Here is a 24,366-nt window from a genome sequence, read left to right as displayed (position 1 = left end):
AGCAATTTTCAACAGACTGTCGGAAATAATCCGGGACCGCGCTAGGTTAGCTTTACTTCGCTCATTAATTGGTCTGGGGAACTTCCGCTACTTTCATAACCAGTCAGATGCAAAACGTGGTCGCCCGCGTTTTCCGCGCTTTGGACAATTTGTTTGTTTTTACTTTGAGCTCTAATTGGCTCTTAAGGTATTTTCCTTTTTTTTCTGCATGACCGTTGTGTCTACTTTGGTTTTAATTTGACGACATCTTATCGAAAATTCCTCTAACAGTGTCTAACGCAAAATCGATAATTCTGGGGGAGAAGCGAAAAAATAAGAGGAAGGTCTTTACGAGATCGAAATATACTGGAGAGGGGGATGGGGGAATTTCAATCCATCTTGAACAATCTTGATATTGCAAAGTTCAACAACCAAAACCGATCTATATTTCAAAATCACTAGGGATTTCATCGTCCTCGTTCAGGCTTCCGTCGGTATCGCTCATTTCGACCTCTACCTTCATCGTCGTCGATCGGGGCACGTCGTAATTTTCCCTAGACCCGTGCACTCGTGGAGATTTGCGACCGCATATGGTATGACTTCTGGGAACGTCGTAGTTTTTATTAACAGCTTCTGAAAATAATAATAGTGGATGTGAAACTATGGCATTTTCCTTTCCTACGTCATGTCGTTAAGTAAAATACAAAGTCAACGGATGGGCATGTGAACGAGTCTGAAAATCAAGCGAATACCCCGAAAAATAAATCCAAAAACCAATAGTTAGATAAAAGTTATAGTCGAGTAATTCTAGAGCTCTCTCTATAGAGGAATATATGGGGGTGCTCCTCGCGATAATGGCACCATTTTCATGCTCAAAGATCACGAATAGGTTTGAGGCAAGAAGTAGGAGCACTCTAAGTGGGGTATGGTGCTGGGGCTATCAACACGTACCCTAATTCTGTTCAAGAGAAAACAACGTTCATTTGGCTTGGCTTCTATTAAAAAACACTCCTTTTTCCTAAGCATGTTATAACATGGCATTTGTTAGTTCTCCGTGGTAGTAAATAAATTGGAGGGGAGAGGGAATCTGCACGACTGTTACCTGACGGCGGAGCGCCCATGTTCTCGGGCAAGAGTTGGCTGTTTGACTCAAGCGAACTTTCATGGTTGCTGATAAACGGATCACTCAATCGTCTTTGTATCTCAGAAAACTCCAAACGCTTAGCAGGATCCTCGTGCCAGCAATCTTTCATGATAGCGTACACAAAATCTGGACAGTTTTGAGGCTTACCCATATGAATGCCCTGCAATAGAGGAAACCGCTCGATTTTAGGAATGACTCAATGGACCCCAGCGAGTATTCCAAGAAAGAACCTCGTAGCGTTGCCTTGCCTACAGAGCAGGCGTAATTTTGGCGAGCTAGTACTCAGTATTTTCCTAGCGAAGAATGGCCGCCATCTTTGATTTGAGTGGCAGCGGAAGGCTGAGGAGAGAAAGTGATTTTTGTTGAGGGAGTGAGTAACGTTCAAAACTAAGGATACGGGCTGGGGTTTGGATAAATAATCACGAGCTTATAACGTTAACTCGCCTTAATAAGATGCCACCAGTACAGACGTAGTTGGTGCCCAGATCTCCAACTTAGCGTAGAGGTCGATAATTACATGTTAATGTAAGGGAAATAAATTTCAATCAACGTTTACCTAACACAGGTGTATTCAGTGCTCTCGCCTAACCACTCGTTTCATTCGAATTATTGGCGATGTATTGAAATAAGAAGATAGAGTAAGCGACATGGCCCAGTTAACAAGGGTGGCCGGCTCTAGCAACAATGAATAAAGGCTGATAGTTTCGAAAGAAACTGTTTGGGGCTGCGTCGGTGGGAGTAACGAAATAATTTGGATATATCAACAAAGTTGAAATGGTAAATTGGCCACCGTAATGATTACAAAAGCTGACGTTTCGAGCGTTAGCCCTTCGTCGGAGCGAATAGAGGAATTGTGGGTTGTGTCTGCTTTTAAAGGCAGAAAATGGAGCTACGTTATTGGTGGGTGCATGGCAACGAGAAAAACATGAATAAATTAGTGGAATGAAAAGCGTTCATTGATCCCTGTGGGATTTAGACTGCCGGTTTGAAAGATGAGCTTTTGTTCAAGATTTTTACGGCTTTCCGTGCCACCTAAGTGCAAGGAAAGACCGCAGATTGCCATATGTTGCTTAGAATGATTGGGTAAATTAAAATGTCTAGCGACTGGTTTCGATGTGTCCTTGTCATTCCTTTCCACGTCTCGAAGGTGTTCTCGGAATCGGTCACCTAGTCTTCTGCCTGTTTCGCCGATGTATATCTTTTTGCAATAAGTGCAAGTTATGCAATAGATTACATTAGCGGAGGTGCACGTGAAGTGATCGGTGATCTTAATGGATCGTTTAGGTCCCGATATTTTATCAGTGTTGTGAATGAAAGGACACGTTTTGCATCGTGCACGAGCGCATTTAAAAGTGCGTGGTTGCTCATTAGTCTGAAAAGAACTTCTGACCAAAAAATTGCCTAAGTTTTTGTAGCGTTTGAATGAAATGAGCGGAGGCTGCGAAAAGATAGTGCCTGTCTCTGGATCGTTTTGAAGTAATTTGAAGTTTTTGAGAATGATGGATTTAACTGAGTGGTTGTGAGGGTGAAACGTGAGAGTGAATGGAATGCGGTCGGAATCTTCCTTATGCGACGTTTGTAGTGCTGAATGTCGATCAATAAGTTGAACGCGGTGGTAACCCGCTTGAACGACGGAAACAGGGTAACCACGTTCATCGAAGAACTGGCACATTGACTCTGATTTGTGGTGAAAATCAGAGTCATTACTACATAAACGACGAAGTCTTAGAAACTGAGAAAAAGGAATGGAATTCTTAACGTGAGATGGATGAGAAGACGAATATAACAAGTAATTATGCAAATAATTATTTCAACTTTGTTGATATATCCAAATTATCTAGCAACAATGACCTGGGTTTAAAACTGTTTAGGTGGCGTCTTATTTAATCAGTAACCGAGCTCTAGCTTTGCAATGCGAACAGGGACTGGACTGAAAAATTAACTTGCTGGAGTGTATAAACGAGTCAAAGTTGCTCTATGCCGACAGAAGACCGTAAATTATTCCCGCTTACCACAAGGACACCTGAACTACTGGACCATTTGAAAAGGCGCTTAAAAAGGTTGATCATAAGGAAGGAACTGATCCTGTCGTAAATAAGTTATACCGCTTCTCTTAACAACAACCGTGGAAGTTTAAGCATGTCAAGGACTACGAAACTTCTTATAGTCAGCAGAAAGCTTATATTTAGCCATTTAACCCCTAAGAATGATGAACAACTTATTTCTTCCCACAGTAAGTACCCCCCCTGGATAAAGGGGGTCATGAGAAGAAAGGAAATGATAACTAACTGTAGAAGCTCCTTATAACTACCATAACAAAAGCATAAAAAATGGACAACTTGCCTACTGATGTTAGGTGCGAAGGATTAAGTATGTGAACTAGTGGTTTTTTTATATCTTAGTCTGACCAGTCTAGTACCCTGACTTACCCACCCGCCACCCCTCCTAAACGAGTTGGATCTCGTCATGAGTTTTGTCATTACCTTTTGTATAAAGCTCATCACTTCCTGGTTGCTATAGCCGTAATATGGTTGGAGAGCAAATGTGAAAATCTCCCAGAGTAACACGCCATATGCGTACACGTCCGACTTGAGGCTAAATTTGCCGTACTTTAATGCTTCAGGGGCCAGCCAGCGGATGGGCAAAGCAGTTTCCTTACTTAACTGAAATATAAGAACAAAGATGAAAGGTCTCTTCCGGAAAAAAAACTCAAAATTTCTTTGATATCCTTCCCAGATCTTTATAACTCTTAAGGAAAAGGAGGCGGCGAGGTGACATGGTAATTTAATCGTTATCTTGTTTTCTATGTCATTGGTGCTTAAATTACTCTGTAACAGCACAGCATTTGCTACATTAGCAGTCACAACATTTTGATGTGGTAAGAGTACCTTGTAGTAATCTGAAGTATAAATGTCACGCGACATCCCAAAGTCCCCAATCTTCACCACCAGGCTATCGCCGACAAGACAGTTTCTAGCTGCCAGGTCTCTGTGAATAAACTTCATCTCGGCCAAATACTGCATGCCAGCAGCTATCTGAGTTGAGATAAGGAGCAGGTCTTCGTGGATAAGGTAGACTGGTCAGAAAAATGGAGAGAAGTTACAACAAAAAATAAGACTTTCGCATCGATACAAGGATGGGTAGACGGAAGGTTAGATGAATGGATAAATGGATGGAGGGATGGGAGGATGGGAAGATGGATGGAGAGATGGGTAGATGACAAAATGGATGGAGGGAAAATGGATAGAGGGAAAAATGGATGGAGGGAAAAATGGATAAAGGAAAAAATGGATGGAGGGGAAAAGGGATGGAGGGAAAAAGGATGGAGGGAAAAATGGATGGAGGAAAAAAGGGTAGATGGATGAATGGATGGATGGATAGATGGATGGATGGATAAACGGATGTATGGATAGTACCTTTATTTGGTTCTTGTGATTCATCCGGGATATCAGCAGCCGGAAAGGCGTTCCTCAGATATTGGTTCAAATCCCCGCCGCTCATGAACTCAAAGATCATTCCATAGGGTTCCTCCTCAGTTGATACAGCCAGGAGGTGAACGATGTTTGGATGTGTGAGGATGGACATTAGAGTTACCTCTCGGAAAAACTCGTCTTTCTGTTCCTTAGACGGATCGTCTTTCAATGCTTTAACAGCGACTAGGATCTCCTTCTTAGGCTTTTTGTCTATTAGACCAGCTGCACGTCCTAGAAAACAGTCATATAATGAAGGCCCTCGTATCTTCTCATCTTTAGCCGAAAAGATAACAGGTGGACCTGATTGCTCACGACAATTTGGCTCTGGTGAACTGTTCGTAGGTACTTACGAGAGTTGTCTGGCTAATTTAAGCAATATACTGCACTTCCCATCGGTTTACTGGCGTAATGTTGGCCGTTGGGGGAACTCGAGAAAGTTTGTCTATTCTCATGGACGGTGACGGTAAAAGTAATTTTCTAGAAATTTCTAGAATGTCTAGTTAAGCTGACATGCGTACCATGAAACTTTCTAGAACTTTCTGTTAGATCACATAGTTATGATGCAATATTACCGAAATAGTTGTGTTGTAAGCTTTCGCCGGGAATGTTATTGAAAAAATTTTAAATGTATGTAAAGACTCAGTCATGTAATAGTAACTATTAAAAACTGGATCATTTTATAATGCAATTCAAGGCTTTTTATTGGCTTAGCCATTATGGTATATGAGCCAATATACCATAATCTAATATCTGTACACTGTAACATCTTGTTTCCTTTTTCAAAATAAAGTCGAGAAGATTTGTCTAATATCTTGGAGGCGTTTTTTTAATAGAACAATTATTCCACTCGCCCTTGTTGGATATGAGATGATCATAGCCAACTCCGCGCTACGCGCCTCGTTGGCTGTCTATCATCTCATATCCAACGGGCGCTCGTGGAATAATTGTTAATTAGCCGTAGTTGTCGGTAGTGACCGACTGTCTGGAAAGCTATGCCAAGAGAGACAGAGAGAGATACGGTGGAAGATCGGTCCTTTTTAAGTAAGTTTGGAGACATGCAACTGTAAGATTGTGGTGGTGGTGAACTAATATATAGTTTGAGGGTTTAAATGAGTTTATTAAGGATAACTACGGTAATGCCTTTAGGAATCACTCCTTATTTGTAAGAATATCACACGATGTTTAACAAAGTTGTTCGGTTTGTAGAAGGAGGGTGTTCCTTATGTCGGTTAAATTACACTGTAATTCTACCACCGGCCGGAGGCACCTGGTCCTTCGAGAATAAAGTGACTTCAACTTAAGTGTTGCTCTAAACATTTTGTGAAGAACGGCTAGAAGCAAAGGTTTAAATGCAGTGTGCGCAAAAAGTTGAACTTACCTTGAAAAACTTTACCAAAAGAGCCCACTCCCAGCTCCTTGACATAATGTACGCGGTCCAACCTGTACTGCCTCAGTCTATTTGGATCAAAGTTCCGCAACAGCAATGTGTCGAAACTTTTCAAGGACTCTGTTCGTAATTTATCTCTCATTGAAAAGGCCGGCGGCTCGGCCAATGCCTCAATGTCAACTTGGCGTCTTCGCCAAAGCAAAAGTATAATAACGCACACCACAAGGATGAGCAAACTCACTGTGACAGTTGGGAGAATGATGACAAGTTTGTCGTCGTCACGGTCTTGGTTCTTCTTTTTCGTTTCTACTTTGGGCTTGAGAGTTCCTTTTTCTTCGTATTCTGCGAATTTAAAAAATGAATCTATCTTAAACAGAATTATCACGCGTAACCTGCTCATGCGCGGTAGAATATCAAGTCAAGTATATTTCAGGGCATTTTCGATTGGCTTGAAAAATCAGCGAAAATAAGATTTAAGACTCTCCGATATATAGGGTTTGTAGCTTGGTGCGCGTGAAAGAATAGCTAACCAATACGTAAAAACGGACTTATCTCTCCATCAGTCATCATAGAAGAGAGTAAACTTGAATAACGCACTTATCCCTGCCTTTTGACTCCGCATTACTCTATTAGCGGTTGACTCTCTTTGTTTCTTCTCTTTCTTTGGTGTTAAATTTTTGTTTTGTGATTGTTGTTTTCTGACTGTTTTCAGTCAGCTCGCTAACAAGTAACCCACCCACGATATATTAGAGCAGCTTTCAGTAAGTGTTGAGAACCCAGAACCCAAATAATAACAACTTCCAATCAGTGCAAAGGTTAACATCGTTATTAACCAATGAGAACTCAAAGTGAAAACAGGCAACCCTCTTGGAGCGCGTGAAAACACGGGTGACCAAGTTGGGACTGGTTTCACTTTGTCATCTGATTGGTTAAAATAGTGGCGCGAGTTCTCCTGACATATCACACAGTAAAATAAAGAAAAAATATACCAAATCAATCCAGGATCAACATCGATACTCGATTGAAATTTGCTTTAAGAGCTAAAATTTAATTGTCTCGTAATTAAAGTAGCATTACTTACTAAAAAATCCAGATTTCATACAAGTCTTGTTCCCAGGTAGGCTTTCATAATACGATCGAGGGTGATGCTTGGAACAGTCAGGTATTCCCCGATGTATAAAGTCAATGCCTTCATTACGCATATGCAACTTCACTCCCCCAATCACTTGATGTATGGTTTCTCTACATTCGTTGAAAATTTTTTCACAGTCCTCCTTACAATAGTCGAGTATCGTGCCATCTGAGTAACAAGGTGGTATAGTGTAATGGCAAAGCATGTTCACCATGATGTTTGTGCATTTTTCATTGTCACCAGCGTAGTCATTGATCATGCCAATGACTTTTACAAGGAACTGTTCGGTCCCAGATTGGCCAAAACTGTTGTCAAAGAAACGCTTAGCGTCTCTGTAATCCGCTAGTGTTGCAAAGGAGTCGCGACAAACTTTTCCTTTGTATTCAAAACAGGCGCCTCCCCTGAAAGAAGTAAAAAGCTAATTTTACAACTACTCGATGATAAGCCAACAGTCTGTTGCACATCGCTGTGGGAAGCAGTAGAAAGTGGCGGGGGATTTGATTCCGTATTAATGGCAATGAGGATAGTCTCGTGCCTAGATCCTACCGAGTAGCGGAAGCTGAAATGAAGGCCGCATAGCCGTTGAAGGTCTGTGATTATGCTATGTTTGGGTTGGGTCGCGTGGAGAACGCTTTCAATTCACGACTTAGCCCAAGCTTCCTCATTTATTCACTCCTCCGCTACTGATCGCGCCGTGTACTATCGCCCCTCTTTTTGGTAACTGAACGAATGGAACAGGCTGTGAATATGCTATGTGATATGATATTATGTGTATTATCAATACACAGACACAGTTTAAGAGGGTCTGACATGGCAAGTGACGACCTTTAAACTCAGAACTTACACGTAGTGCACTTGAGCTCCCTGTATACAACCATTCCACCAGCCATTACAATGTCCAAACAATGTCCAAACAATTTCCAAACAATGTTGTGGTACTTGCGATTGGCTCAACGTGCTTTTCCCGGCCCAATAAAAAAAATGTTTGATTTTTAATTCTGTGCTGAGCCGAGCCCATTTCCTCCTAATTTTATTAAGTAATTCTAAAATAACAAATCTGACGATCATATTTCAAAAAAAAGAAAAAAGGAAAAAAGAGAGTCAGAGAAGAAAGCAAAAGTCGAGGTAGACCTACTAATGACTCTACCGCGAAATGTTTGAAGGCCCCTTTGCTAAGTATTGATGACGTCATAGATGTACAGTGCGAGTTCTCGTAGTGAATTCGATCTCTCTTAAGGTGGCTAGTACCAGTTTCCTCGCGCGGGGAACAAGTCACTCTTGCATGACGCGCGAGAGAAACCTGCGAAAGAAGGGCGAGATCAAAAGATGAAAATTCAAAACAAAGATGGCGGCGCGTGGATTTTTTTCTACTTTTGTGAGAAGTTTACCTAAGAGCGTGTATTTGATGTGCTGAGCGGCCACTGTGAATGCCGGAGATAGAAACTCAGATAAAGAAGACAAGGTTGCTTCACTTCACATCTAAAATAAATATTCAACCGATCTGAAATCTTGCGACGGCGAAAAAAGAAGAACTCAAGTGAAGGATAATCTACCTGAAGTGGAAGAAGACTTAAAAACTTAAAGGAAATAATATGATGTAGCCAGAAGTCGTGTGTAAGATTTTTAAGATGAGCCCGAGAGGCTGTCTTTGACATCCGTTTAATGATTTTCTTAGCAGTAAACGCGAATTTACGTCTGTAAACATCAGATCGTAGGCGCTCGCGCGAGCACACGCAATTGTCAGCGGTAGCTATAACAGATCATGAGCAAATGTCAATCTTATAGAATCCAGATCATTTTTAAATGCGCGTGAACGCGTGTAGAAATTGCTAAACTCACGAAAGCTATTGGATGAAAAAAAGTCCGGTGACCCCTTCTTTTTATTGTTCCAATATGATAATAACGTCGAAAGGAATCATGAGAAAAAATAAATAGAAAAATCTATGGAAGGAAATTTTCGATGTGTGAAAATTGCCTCTCTTCTAGATTTTCTGAAATTCCGCACCGTAGAATTTTTTAAAAATCTTTGTGCATTTTGCTTTTCAAGTGCCAAAAGCAATCACTGAAAAAGATCACGGGGTCACCGGGTTAGTTTTCGAATTACTTAAGCCAAAAGCTAAAAAATGCGTTTGAATAAGCCCATGAAAGCGTTGCCATGGAAACTGCTAGTGACGAAATGACACTTATTTTTAGATGACCAATGATTATATAATTCAACCCCGTAAAAGTGTTCAACTGGCCTTGGTAAGTCTTTCTGTTGTATTCTTCAATTTCAAAGTTACAAACCATCAATAATATAAAAACTGGTACCAGCCACCTTAAGAGCAAATCCATGCAAAAATCAAACATTGCATGGCAAAGTCAAAAAACTAAAATTTGCTGTTCTTTCGCATACAAGTAAATTTTAGAAAGTATACAATTGCTGTGCAGTTTTTTTCTTAAAAAAATTATTTGCATCCGAAAAAACGAAAACATTTCGTTTTCAGTCCAGGGATCGAATTGGCGACACCGAACATGTTTAAAATAGGTCATAATTCACTCGACTCGCGTATCAAAAAATCTGCGCTAGAAAAAAGCTATCACAGTTCCAAGTTGTTGCACAAGTTGTCATCGTCTAAACACCGTGATTTCATAAAGATTAGATTAATTCCAGTATTCAAGAGAAGTCAAAGCTTCTGGCTCTCCCGTGTTGCGTAAAACAGTAGGCGAAAAATAACGATAATTTTTTAGCATGCATGTGCCTTTGCTCAGAATTTCGTAAGATTACGAATGATAATACTGGAGTTGATGGTCTTTCATGTAAAGTTTAGTTTGGGGAATTGAATTTGGAATGTTTTACAATTTGAAAATCGTGAAGAAAGACAAAAAAATCACGCCATCCTGTAGGCCTGTTGTGTACATGTGACCATCAAGACATTGATATAATAAAAATTTACACTACTCCGATGCATATAGCAAAGTAAATAAGGTAACTCAAATATTATATTCTTAGCTGTTCATATGATTCCAGAGTTTCAGTCTGTTTTGCCGTTTTCTCCATTCCGCGGTCTCTGTAAGTTTGACATCTGCACCGTCACTTCATGTCGCGGCGGCTCGATCAAAACAGCTGCTCCTGAAAACGTCTAAACTTTGCAGTTTGTATTCCTTGTGTGCCTGATACGACATGTTGGTATTCTTTGCGACAATATTCATTAAAACACTGATCGAGCCGACTATTTAAAGCTTATGTTTAGAGTTTTCTGGCGGGTGTGTAGAAAAGGAAGACCTAAGACCCTGAAGACCCAAAAACCAAGACCCCCCTCAAAATTACTCATAAACATCTACAGACGGGTATCTCGGCCTCAGATTTGTAAAGAGGACAAGATCATCAGTTACACAACATTTCGACCAGGGTCTTCGTTTTCTACACTTCCCCCCCGGTGTGTAGAAAACGAAGACCCCCCTCAAAATCACTCGGAAACGGCTGGAAACCGCTTTTAACGATTCCTAGACATCAAAGGTGTGCAAAAAACAACACGGCTCCTGAAGATTTTCAATTATAAAGAATTTTGACCAGAGTCTTCGTTTTCTACACATCCCCCCAGTGTGTAGAAAACGAAGACCCCCCTCAAAATCACTCGGAAACAGCTGGAAACTGCTTTTAATGACTCCTAGACATCAAAGGAGTGTAAAAAACAACACGGCCCCTGACGATTTTCACTTATAAAAACATTTCGACGAGGGTCTTTGTCTGAGGTTTCTTCGGAATCATCTTTTGCTGTAAAGCGTTCATGACATTAAATAACCATATCACTGGGAGATCCTGGAGTTGTCGAGGGGTTAAATGCCCAGCCTTGTTTCTTTATTTTTTATCTTTAAGGTGGCTGAACACAGTTTTTGATACCTGTGTTTCTTTCACCATTTTCTCTAAAACCCTTGATCTCTCGGTCACCAAAACTGACAGCAAGCAAATTAACAACACAAACTTTGTTTTTTTGATAGTTAAGCTGACGAATACATATAAACAGGCCTTTAAAATCGGTTTTGTTCATTTTTAGAAAATCTAATCATTAGGTTTTTCTTTATAATTTGCATGCAACGAGCTTGTAACCATACTCACAAGTTAACACCATTTTGCTAACAATTTAACAGAGAGATCTTTAATTATCCCTTGTTGAGGGTCCACTCGATTATCTAGAATTTCCTTTGTTAAAAATCAATCTTTTTCAATACGCCAGTTACTTATTTCCTAAAGTATTTTCGTGCCAAATTTCGTGAAATTCTAATGAGTGGTTCTCAAGAAATAGGCATATTTCCGAGAAAGCAATTTTCCATTTGATCGCAATTTTTTGACTTACTACACATGCACTGCATTTAACTGGGTTCTCTCGGTAACGACGAAAAAGCTGAGAATTGCTGGGTTCTCTGCACTGTTAACTTTTCTAACATGTCTTTGTAATGAAAGATTAAAGCCTTCAATACACTGCGCCAACTATAGAGAAAAATAGCACAGATAGTGCGGATACGTGTTGAGTAAATAAAACGACCTCTCTATTGATGGCATGTTTGTTTTTTTTTTTGCAATCCTTGAACGCCCGCTGAATTGCATCAGCAAAAGCGCGCGCGAAAACTGTGTTCAGCCACCTAAAAAGCAACCACAACAAAAGCGTGCTCAACAAGAATGTTAACAAAACATGAACAAACAAGTGAGAATCCCTCATTCATGTATCTACCGTGGAACCTCGACGTAACCAACCTCTTTATAAAAGACCATTTTCTTTAGCCCAGCAAAAAAGGTACTGTAAAATCTCGATTTAACCAACCTCCATTTAACGAATTCCTCGTTATAATTCAGGGGCACCCAATGACTGTTTTCTGAGAAATGATCTGAAATGCCTCTATGCTTCCGGGAGTACTTTAAAAGTAATCATAAATGAATTAATCGAATTCGCATTGCTAATAAAATTTGATCTGTGGTCTTCCTAGGAGTGGTTTGAGCCTCTCGAATTTTTTAGGGATGTTTTTCGCCTTTCTCGAAAATAACAGTCGACAACCGTCATAATCACCGAGCTGTATGCAGTCAACACATAGATCGAAGTCCGTAGACGTCACCCTTTAAAACCTACTGGGGTGATTGACGGGGACAATCGTCATATATTTTTGGATTACTGAATTGTTAAGGAGAATTTTAAACAAACAATTGCGACAGACAAATCGCTGCCCCATGGGTTTTGGGACAGAAACCTTTGTCCGATGATAAGATCTGATGTCTTCTTTCTAAAAAGGCCCTGTTTATACTATGTAAATTCAATTCGTAGCTATGTTTTATTCAAACATTTACCTAAGGACGGGCATCCCAGAAAAAAATGTAAGGTTTATCTTCAGGGGCCGTGTTGTTTTTTACACTCCTTGTCTAGGAGTCGTTAGAAGCAGTTTCCAGCCGTTTCCGAGTGACTTTGAGCGGGGTCTTCGTTTTCTACACACCGCGGGGGGATGTGTAGAAAACGAAGACCCTGGTCGAAATTTTCTATAATTGAAAATCGTCAGGGGCCGTGTTGTTTGTTTTATTTTTTTACACTCCTTTAGTGTCTAGGAGTCGTTGAAAGCAGTTTCCAGCCGTTTCGGAGTGATTTCGAGGGGGTCTTCGTTTTCTACACACTGGGGGGGATGTGTAGAAAACGAAGACCCTGGTCGAAATTCTTCAGTTATAATTGAAAACCTTCAGGAGCCGTGTTGTTTTTTACACTCCTTTGATGTCTAGGAGTCTTTAAAAGCAGTTTCCAGCCATTTCCGAGTGATTTTGAGGGGGGCCTTCGTTTTCCACACATCGTGGGGGATGTGTAGAAAACGAAGACCCTGGTCGAAATATTGTGTAATTGAATATTTTGTCTTCTATACACATATGAGGCCGAGATACCCGTCTGTAGATGTTTATGAATGATTTTGAGGGGGGTCTTCGTTTTTGGGTCTTAGGTCTTCGGTCTTCGTTTTCTACACACTCGTTATCTGCCATCGATCCTGTTCATCAATTACCAGTTTGACAGACTGTATGCAAATTTATTTCGCTTGAATCTATAAAAAAATTTGCATAGAGGCCGAACGAGCTTGCGTGACAGTTGAATTTGTTCATGGAGTTGGGGGAAAGGAAGTATGCGGTCCCTCTCTATAATGCGTTACTTTGGGGTAGCAGATTTCTCTTTAGATCGCTAATAAACTATTTAACCAAGAATTTATCTTTCTTGTTACTTACTTCTGAAGAATCGAACAACTCAATTTTATGTAATGAAATTAACCTCGTTAGTGCACGTTTGTTTCCCATGTGAACTAAATAAAAATTCTAAATTTAAGAAAGACAATACTTTGAGTGTTCCTGCTTTTGGAGAAATGGTGGAGGTTTTTGCTCTTTTGGGAGTATAGTCGCTAGTCCATGTTCGCAAATTTGTCATATTATATTTTGATTATATCAATAAAGTTGAAATGGTAAATAGCCCTTTTTACAGTTCCCGGCGCCATATTGAATGTGTAACCGCGCAAACATGATAGCGAGGTTAGTGTTGAGTCGCGTTGCGAGTTCTAGTGAGAGTTTAGTGAAATGTGGTGGTGCTCTGTCCTTTTCATCGAGATATTTCGACAATGAACGATACTTTCCCTACGCAGGATATTCCTCCTTCTTCTTCGAAAAGAAGTGGAAGACACTGTGCCGCTTTTTGTTTGTGCTAATAGCTATTATGACACAACAGGCAATCCAACAGGTCTGCATTTCTTCTCGTTTCCGAATGACGTCCAGCAGCGAATCAGATGGTGCAATCTCCTGAAGCGCCGGCATGGAAAGGACGGATTCTTCATCATAAAATCAACTTCTTTGTGCTCAGAACATTTCAAAACAGAAGACATGCGAAAAAACGTGGGCAGGTCGCTGGAAATTGGTGAAAGGTTTATAATGTTTGTACGGTTGTTTTGTTGCTTGGATACCAAAAGAAAATGGAGCTTTGATTTTCGGTATTGTAGTGTTTATGCTGGGATTTTTTTCTTCTTATTAAAAAGTGACATTTATATCTCTTTGTGCACTGTGGTCTTATACGATATCTGTGAACTGAATGTAAAATTATAAAATTATAATGTAAAATTAAAATGTAAAATTAAAAATTTAATAAAATCATGAGTTTATTATTATATATATGGGCAGAACCATCTCGATTAAACTAGTCAGTACCGAAAAAACCACGGAAAATGCTTGCTTAAAGGGTCCCAGTAGCAACTGTGACAACTCAAGAAGAGTCATTTGAAGTTGAACAGGAATCATTTCACCAAGAAGTTGAAGCAGCTGTGTCAACTGTCAATGCTGCTTCATCTTCACCAGCCCTGCAACAATCAGATGTTCTTAAGCTGCAACGGGAAATAGAGCTACTGCAAGTACAATTAGCTGACTTGAAAGAAAAACTAAGTGAAGTTGAAAACGAGGGGGATATTTATTGGCGTGCCAATTTTCAATTGACAAAATTAAAGATGATGAGTCTGCGGTTCTATTTTATACTGGATTCCCAAACTATGGAGCACTCATAAGCTTCTATAATTTTATTGAACCAATGCTGGCAAAGATGCAGTACTGGAAAGGAGAGAAATTGTCGAAAGAGAGTCAGCATACCAAACAGATGATAACAGAGGTAAGCCGGGGCCTTCAAGAAACTGTCATTCTTGGATGAATTTTTACTCATACTTATGAGACTAAAGGCTGAGTTATTTGTACAAGATCTTGCTGATAGATTTGGGATCAGCAAGAGCCTGGTGTCCAGAATCTGCATTACATGGATTAATCTTAACTATGTGGAACCGAAAGAACCTTTCCCATCTCCAGCACAAGAACTTGTTTACAAGAATATGCTGCAAGAGTTTGCTCAATATGCAACAACTAGGATTATTTTAGACAGTACAGAACTGTTTATTTTTTCTTCTGTGAATAATAATGTTAATTATTGTCAATAGGCTCTTTGAAATGTTATGTTTGAAGAATAGAATTTTGAAGCTCCTTCCCATAAAACATAGTTTAACTCGCGTTTTATTGTCATGCCAATCACTTCTCTTATTTACACAATGTACAATGGTACTTTATCTTGATTTTACAAGCCCAACATCATCTTTTTTCCCTGAGTACTAACAACATTAATATTAATATTTCTTAATGTAAGGAAAGATTACACCTAAATCAATTTGAGCATTAAATTTGAGCTGGTGAAGGTGAAGCAGCATTGACAGTTGACACAGGTGCTTCAACTTCTTGTTGAAATAATTCCTGTTCAACTTCAAATGACTCTCCTTCAGTTTTCACAGTTGCTACCGGGACCCTTTTAGCAGGCATTTTCCATAGATTTTTCGGTACTGACCAGTTAAATCGAGATGGTTCTGCCCATATATATAATAATTAAACTCATCATTTTATAAGTTTAAAATTTTACATTTTAATTCTACATTACAATTTTATAATTTTACATTCAGTTCACAGATATCGTATAAGACCACAGTACACAAAGAAATATAAATATCACCTTTTTAATGAGGAGAAAAAAATCCCCCCCCCCCCCCTCAAAACAAAAATCCCAGCATAAACACTTCAATACCGAAAATCAAAGCAGGCATTTTCTTTCGGTATCCAAGCAACAAAACAACCGTACAAACATTATAAACCTTTCACCAATTTCCAGCGACCTGCCCACGTTTTTTCGCATGTCTTCTTTTTTGAAATGTTCTGAGCACAAAAAAAATTGATTTTGTGATGAAGAATCCGTCCTTTCCATGCCGGCGATTCAGGAGATTGCACCATCTGACTCCTGCTGGAAGTCATTCGGAAACTAGAAGAAATGCAGACCTGTTGAATTGCCTGCTGTGTCATAATAGCTATTAGCACAAACAAAAAGCGGCACAGTGTCTTCCTCTTCCTTTCGAAGAAGAAGGAGGAATATCCTGCGTAGGGAAAGTATCGTTCATTGTCGAAATATCTCGATGAAAAGGACAGTGCAAAACCACATTTCACTAAACTCTCACTAGAACTCGCAACGCGACTCAACACTAACCTCGCTATCATGTTTGCGCGGTTACACATTCAATATGGCGCCGGGAACTGTAAAAAGGACTATTGGCCACCGTTACGATTATAAAAGCTGACGTTTCGAGCGTTAGCCCTTCGTCGGAGCGAATAGAGGAATTGTGTGTTGTGTGCAAAAACACGAATAAATTAGTGGAATGAAAAGCGTTCTTTGATACCTGTGGGATTTAGACTGCCGGTTTGAAAGATGAGCTTTTGTTCAAGAGTTTTCCGGCTTTCCGTGCTACCTTAGTGTAAGGAAAGACCGCAGATTACCATGTGTTCCTTAGAATGGTTAGGTAAATTAAAATGTCTAGCGACTGGTTTCGATGTGTCCTTGTCATTCCTCTCCACGTCGCGAAGGTGTTCTCGGAATCGGTCACCTAGTCTTCTGCCTGTTTCGCCGATGTAATTCTTTTTGCAATAAGTGCAAGTTATGCAATAGATTACATTGCCGGAGGTACAGGTGTAATCTATTGCATAACTTGCTCATTTTTGTTAATGGTCATGCATGCACAACATGGCGTGATTTTAGGTATTTCGTTGAGGATTTTCAACCAATTCTTAAAAATCCCACATTCATTTCCCCAAAGTAAACTTTACGTATTTTGAAAGATCTTTAACTCGGGTATTGTCATTCTTAATCTTACGAAATTCTAAACAAAGGCGCATGCTCAAAATTATCGTTATTTTTCGCCTACCGTTTTACGAAGCACAGTAGAGTCATAACTTCCTTACTTCTCTTAAGGTGGCTCGTACCAGTTTCCTCGCGCGGGGAACTGGTCACTCCTGCGTGACGCGCGCGAGAGAAACGTGCGAAAGAAGCGCGAGCTCAAAAGATGAAAATTCAAAACAAAGATGGCGGCGCGTGGAATTTTCTCTACTTTTCTGAGAAGTTTACCTAAGAGTTTGTATTTGATGTGTTGAGCGGCCACTATGAATGCAGGAGATAGAAAATAAGATAACGAAGACGATTTTCGGAGAAGTAAAGGTTGCTTCACTTCACATTTAAATGAAATATTCAACCGATATGAAATCTTGCGACGGCGAAAAAAGAAGAACTCAAGTGAAGGATAATCTACCTGTAGTGGAAGAAGACTTTGAAACTTAAAGAAAAATAATATGATATAGCCAGAAGTCATGTGTAGGATTTCTAAGATGAGCTCGGGAGGCTGTCTTTGACGGTTGTTTAATGATTTTCTTACCAGTAAACGTCTGTAAACATCAGATCGTAGGTGCTCGCGCGAGCACACGCAATTGTCAGCGGTAGCTAAAACACATCATGAGCAAATGTCGATCTTATAGAATCCAGATTTTTAAAACGCGCGTGGAAATTGCGAAACTCACGAAAGCTATTGCATGAAAACAAGTCCGGTGACCCCTTCTTTTTATTGTTCCAATATGATAATAACGTCGAAAGGAATCATCAGGAAAAAAACTAGAAAATTCTACGGAAGGAAATTTATGATGTGTGAAAATTGTCCTTTTGTAGATTTTCTGAAATTCCGCTACGTAGAATTTTTTAGAAATCTTTGTGCATTTTCCTTTTCAAGTGCCAAAAGCAGTCACTGAAAAAAATCAGGGGGTCACCGGGTTAGTTTTCGAATTATTCAAGCCACAAGCTAAAAAATGCGTCTGAATAAGCCTATGAAAGCGTTGCCATGGAAACTGCTAGTGACTAAATGACACTTATTTTTTGATAACCAATGATTATGTAATTCAACTCCGTAAAAGTGTTCAACTGACCTTGGTCAGTCTTTCTGTTGTATTCTTTCAAAGTTACAAACCATCAAAATGATGAAAACCGGTACGAGCCACCTTAAATACTCAGAAAAATCTAATGTTTATGAAATCATGCTGTTTAGACCATGGCAAGTTATACAACAAATTGGAACTATGACGGCTTTTTCTAGCGAAGCAGTTTTGACAAGCGAGTCAAGTGAATCATGACTAATTTCCATCCTGTTTGCACGTGTTTGGGATCACCAAATTGTGCCTAAGTTGAAAACGGCCTCCATCGTTTTTCTCAGCAATTAAGAGATATTTCAAGGAAAATACTGCATGGTATTTATATACTTACTAAAGGCTATCTATATGCAAAAGACGAGTGAATTTGATTTTTTTCAGCTTTGCCGAAGATTTGCGATTTTGTTTGATTCTTGTACGGATATGCTTTTAAGATCGAGGGCAGGTTTGCTTACTTCGTGTAGATGTCAAAGCGAGTGATTATGGTGACGACAACGATTTAAGCATGAAACTTACTCCTTTGTGAAGCATTTCTCTGTTGCATTGGTTTCGGTACCCTTCCAACAGCATCCAAGATACATGCACGTTGTAGAGTTGGTATTTTTTGGAACCATACAACCAACTTTCTCATCATTAGTGATTGCAGAACAGTTCCATCTTGGCTTCAGTGATGCTCCTTAGAACAAATGAAATAAAGCAATCAGTGAATCCAATGTTGTCTTAAATCATTTATTGACGAAACTCTTATACAGGATTTTCTTTTATGAAATAATGAAGCAAAAAACAGGGGTTTGTTCCATAAGACTTTTTGGCTGTTTGATCACATTTTTCGCCATCTCCACAACGATCCCTCCAAGGTGATCTTCATTTCTCCTTTTTATCTCAGTCTTTTGTCATTTATCAGGGTACCTCCGTATTTATAGGCCATACCTTGCCCCTCCCCCCTCACCCCTTCCCCCTAGCCCCTCTTTACGAATACCTTAGTAAGACTCAAGTAGCCCGATCATATGGATCTTGTAAGACGAATCAGACTTGTACTCAGTCACTCCCATGAAGCATTCGACGGGAGCTCTCTGCATCAAGGAAAGTCTAGATTTCTGCTTGCTTTCCGGCATATGGCAAATTTTTCCAACGCGTTAGCGTTGCGTTGATGTTTGTAGAAAATGAAAGGTTCAAATTTGCTAATGACAGAGAGCTTTTGCAATATATGTTCTGACGTGATCTGGTCCGAGACATTTTAATTTAAAAGCGTAGAAAGTTTCACTATTCTCCATTAGATCTCGACGTAGGCGCCGACTTTAGGCGCCAAAACTGAAGATGATAATAATAATAATAATAATAATAATAATAATAATAATAATCCTGGATCTACAGGAGCTGCTGTAATTAATACTTGTTAAAACACGTTAACAAAATTCAGACAACAAAGCAACCTGTCCTTTGTCATAGTCTTACTGCCAGAACGTTTTACACGAAACTAAGTGCGTTGAAACGAGAGATAAATTTAAGGAGTGGTCTTACTGCGAGAACGTTCTTCACCAAACTGCGTTGAATCAAGAGATAAATTTAGAGTGAAACTAATCACGTTTTGAGAGCTTCAGATTATGTTGGGAGAATGCCTTAGTTTCTAAGTTAGAATGGCAGTGCTCTCGGGCACGTTAAATATTGCCCGGACTTTCAAAGTGGCAGTTTGAGTTCCTGTTAGAAGAAGGACCGTATACACAACGTAAAAGCTTTTTAGGATTAGTCAATGTACATTTATTTTTTACTCCATGGCTCACAAGTTACGGTTTTCGCCCTGTGTTGCTGGATTAGAATGTAGCATTCAGTTGAATTCTCTGCGATAAAAATAATAATAATTTAATATTTATATTGCGCAAATTAACATGTGGATATTATCAAATGCGCATCACAACACTTTTCGGGGGACTTTGGTCGGACTGCATCAGCAGTTTACATACAATCGAAGGAAGCTTATTTGAAGATGCCCCCTCCCCCCCCTCCCCCCCCAATTCTCAGTAAACAGGCCAGACCACATCACAGTAATCTCGTGAGTGGGTTCTTTAACGTCCCCTGCCTAACCAAATTAACTAATTAATAGATGCACGAGACGAGAGCTACGGTTTATTCATCCTTATCCGAGAAGACTAGTATGTCTATCCATTTCTTGATATTATAGAAAGGTAGCGCATTCTCCTCAGTTATTTTAAGACCTTGAGTGTTGGTTCGGCCGGGGCTCGAACCCTCGACCCCGACATCCCGCACAACAGTCCGGCGCTCTAACAAATTGAGCTAACCGGGAGGTTAGAAAGAAAACTAACGAGGTGAAATGCAAAGAAGGCTCATCGGTTTAGAGTGCACTTCGATTTAGTCTCGTAGAACCCAAAACCGAAAATACAACTGCCAATTTGGAGAAACTGAGGAAAATACTTTTAAAAGCCAATGAGAATTCAAAGTAAAAACAACCTAACTGCCAAAAGCGCGGAGAAATGCAGGCGACGGAGTCATTACTGGTCCTAGCTTTGCACTGCATGTGATTGGTTTACGGAGTAGCGAGAGGTTTCTGGACCGATGACAGATCGAAGAAAAGCAATCCAAAGCAATACCGGATCACATTAGACACTCGACGGAGAATTGCTTCAAGAGAGACCTATTGACTTGGCTATTATTGTGTATTTCGTGGACAGGATCCAAGGCGTAGAAAATGAAAGTTGCAATGTATCCAAGTTTGAATTGATGTACTTACTAATATATAATTGAGGTCAAAAAGCTTTAAACAATTACATAACATTTCAATTTAAGACGTAGTTCATGCCTGTTTTCGTACAATACAGTCATTAGAAATTATCTTGGAGTTTGGAGTTCGTCCACATCTGAAAACAAATTTGCTTGAATACAAGCGCGAGGTTATTTTATGCCATATTTCACTTTGGATAATAAAAGTGTGAAACCTGTTTTCGATGGGCTAGCTCGAAAACATAGAATGACTCAACTCAATTGTAACGTTCTTTATGCCCAATTATGGGTTTGACTTAGCCGGCCCCCCACCGACAAACAGATGCCAAGATACTGAAATCTTTTTCGGAAAGATTTCATAACTTGAAATCAATGCGCGATGAAAGTTATGCTGCTAAAATATAAGACGAAGGTTGTAAACTATCGGCATTTGCGTTAGTCTTCCTTACACTTGGAATGGTTGGCGGAAATGATCAGGCCATATGTAAAATTTCATTTAAAGCGCTAACTAATTTGAGATATTGTTTACATACTTTCAATAGCTAACTAAGTTCAGTGTTGTTGCTCTTCAAAAGACTGAAACTAAGTCAGTCACTTGAAACCTATCTCTCTCCGTTAGTATAAACAAATGTGTTTAAATAGAACAGATGAGACAATCGCTTATCTTAGCCCAAACTATTATAAGTTAAATTAGATCGTCTTTGAATTGAAACGCGTATCGATTAAGTTGCTATTACAATACTTTAATAATCTCAGCTGACCCTTGAGTGTCGAAAGGTTTATTTACTTGTTATATTTTTCCAGCTAAATTAATGTGCAATGTTACAGCTTACCTTGTTCACTGCCTGCGACACCAAGGTTAGCAAAGAATCGAATACAAAGCAAGATTATACCCGCGAATAAAATGCGAAACACGATCAGTGACATCGCTAGCTCCGGTGAGAAGGTCCTGATGGCTTTAGTGATCGAAGTGTCCCTCGTATTCCAGTTTCCTACGAAACTGAATTCATTAAGAGTGATAGGTTTAGAAATCACGTAGGTTTGAATCCCCAGCTTGCGGAAGTAAATGTGGTAAGGTCAATATTTCGCTTTATTATATGGCTTTGTCTCACAAGGACTTCTCATCTAGACCGGCATCTAGACCGGTCTATAAAAAAATGGTACAAAGAATATAAAAAATTGGCATATAAGACATAGCCATATAATAAACATCTTATTATCCGAGTTATGACTCTTCTTTGGTTTTCTAGCTATTTGCTAGGCCGTTCCCAGTGCGTAGGGGTCGACAAAGTTCTCTCCTCGCCCCTGGATATAGCTTCTGGCGTCCCTCAAGGCTCAATTTTGGGGCCCCTGCTCCTTATATTGTACATAAATGACATGCCCTCCTGCATCTGCTTCTCGCAAGTTCTGCTTTATGCAGACGATACAGTGTTGTTGTTTTTTACCGCTAAAACTGCTATTGAGCAGGAGCCCACCAACATGGGCTCCTACTATTGAGTTAGAAGCAAGCCTAAACAATGATATCAACCGTATTTATTCGTGGATGCAAGTAAATAAGCTTTTTTTTTAAATATGATATTAAAGCAAAGGAATCCTTTATTGAATTCTTAAGGGACACGAAATAATTTTTCCTCAATTATTAGATGTTTTCGTGTAGATGTACATCTCTTTGTATTGATGTCGGCCATGCAGCAGTTTTTCTTAGTGCTTTTACCTTTTAGACTTTTTCTATTTTTTAATTATTTTAGTAACATGACCCCCATTGATACCAGTGCTTAGTACACTGAAGGGGTTATCCTATATAAATAGTATTATTATTATTATTATTATTATTATTATTATTATGCAGCACTTTAAAACTTTTGTATGCTACATACAGTAAGAATATTATGACGGGGCACATGAGCGAAGCCCGTTTACTATAGTGAAAAAAAAAAAAAAAAAAAAAAAAAAACTCTCGAGAAATACAAAAAATAGGTATTTCGGGTATCCGAATCTAAAATAGTCGTTATAAAATCTTTAAAAATCTATAACTTATTTCGGCTATGAAAGAGTTAATCAGTGACGATCACTTCCTAAGTTTCTAATAATCCACAAAATTTTTGAAGGCAAAGAGTTAAATGAAAGCGATGTTGATTGTTCATGTTACAACTTTAAATGTCCGAGAGATATTTAGTGTTCCCGAGATCACAGCCTTCTGCATATTTTGAAGAACTCCCTTACTCTTGTTTGCGACCAACTCCTTCATTTCGGCTTCTTAGTCACGACACCATCCCCCTAATGCGTCCATTATGATATTATATTGTTTCACTTCATATCCTTGGTACTTATTATTATTATTATTATTATTATTATTATTATTATTATCAGCCTAAAAAACGATCCAAAACAACTCACTTTCAGCTCACATCTACTCCTTTTTTTTTTTGTCAAAGCGTCTGGAAAATTATAAATAACGGAGTCAAATCTGAACAGATTCAATTATTATTATTATTATTATTATTATTATTATTATTATTATTTTTATCATCATGGGTCAGGGCGTCAGGCTGTCAAACATGGAAAAGCTGAAGAACTTTCAGAGATTGCAGATAATCTAAAACAAATTGTTTCACGGAAGACCAAGCGAGCTCTAGAACTAGCGAAAGAAAAAGGCTCCTCGTTATGGCTAACAGTTCTTCCCCTTCAAGAACATGGTTTCAACCTCAGCAAGAGAGAGTTTCGCGATGCTGTTAAATTACGCTATGATTGGCCGTTCGATGACATTCCATCAGTGTGTGCGTGTGGGCAAAACTTCACAGTAGACCACGCAATGATTTGCAAACGAGGGGGCTTCGTTATCCAACGGCATAATGAGTTAAGAGACCTCGAGGCCGACCTTTTGAGTATAGTGTGTACCGATGTCGAGGTCGAGCCAGTTCTCCAAGACATCACTGAAGAACAACTCAGCAGAGGGTCTAATAGAGCACAAGACGCAAGATTGGACGTTCGGGCGCGTGGCTTCTGAGATCCCCAGAGCTCGGCATTCTTCGATGTGAGGGTTTTCCACCCTAATGCCGAGTCTTACAAGGACCGGGAAACGCAGCAGATTTATCGCATCCGTGAAAACGACAAGAAGCGTCTGTACTCAAGGAGAGTCTTGGATGTTGAGCATGGCTCGTTTACACCGCTTGTATTTACAACTACGGGAGGGATGGGGATGGAATGCATAAGACACCACAGCCGATTGGCCGAGCTGATAGCCGCCAAGAAAGGGGAACGATACTCGCAAACAATTTCCTGGATCCGAGCAAAGACATCCTTTGCCCTCCTTCGGTCAGCCTTAGTTTGCCTTCGAGGATCGCGGGTGAAGCGCCGCGCTGCGTATGACAATAATAATTGTGACGTTGAAATCGCAGCTGCCGAGGGAGCCATTGACATTGTTTAATGCTTTTTAGCAGCCTTGTATATAGGGTTCTAGATTTGCCATTCACCTTTCTCTTTTCTGTATAGTTTTTGATATGCTTTTACTTATCAGTATTAGACTCTGAATCTGTTGAGATCTGACTTCGTTATTTATAGTTTTCCAGACACTTTGACATTAAAAAAAGGAATAATTTGAATATATCAACAAAGTTAAAATGGTGAATTGGCCACCGTTACGATTATAAAAGCTGACGTTTCGAGCGTTAGCCCTTCGTCGGAGCAGCTACCTCAGTTTCTTTAGAAACC

General features: G+C 39.6%; 1 protein-coding gene and 1 pseudogene across 2 annotated transcripts; one reads left to right on the top strand and one right to left on the bottom strand.

The window, feature by feature from the left end:
* Positions 1 to 402: 402 nt before the first annotated feature.
* LOC111333728 (muscle, skeletal receptor tyrosine-protein kinase) lies at positions 403 to 21,624 on the bottom strand. Of its 2 annotated transcripts, none has more exons than XM_022939355.2 (9): positions 21,489 to 21,624; positions 18,436 to 18,595; positions 7,065 to 7,516; positions 5,975 to 6,325; positions 4,540 to 4,827; positions 4,012 to 4,199; positions 3,607 to 3,786; positions 1,082 to 1,283; positions 403 to 612 (listed from the first exon to the last, which is right to left on the bottom strand). In XM_022939355.2, the coding sequence occupies exons 1-9, from the start codon at positions 21,580 to 21,582 to the stop codon at positions 422 to 424; spliced, it is 2,106 nt and encodes a 701-aa protein (XP_022795090.2). In that variant the 5' UTR covers positions 21,583 to 21,624; the 3' UTR covers positions 403 to 421. The 2 variants fall into 2 exon arrangements, with proteins under 2 accessions (XP_022795090.2, XP_088604810.1); XM_088748684.1 differs by having other exon boundaries at positions 403 to 609.
* LOC148738148 (uncharacterized) lies at positions 21,608 to 24,213 on the top strand (annotated as a pseudogene).
* Positions 24,214 to 24,366: the final 153 nt, after the last annotated feature.

The sequence above is a fragment of the Stylophora pistillata genome, chromosome 2, assembly GCF_964205215.1.
Source record: "Stylophora pistillata chromosome 2, jaStyPist1.2, whole genome shotgun sequence".
NCBI classification, from domain to species: domain Eukaryota; kingdom Metazoa; phylum Cnidaria; class Anthozoa; order Scleractinia; family Pocilloporidae; genus Stylophora; species Stylophora pistillata.
This window is presented reverse-complemented; position numbering and strand designations above follow the sequence as displayed.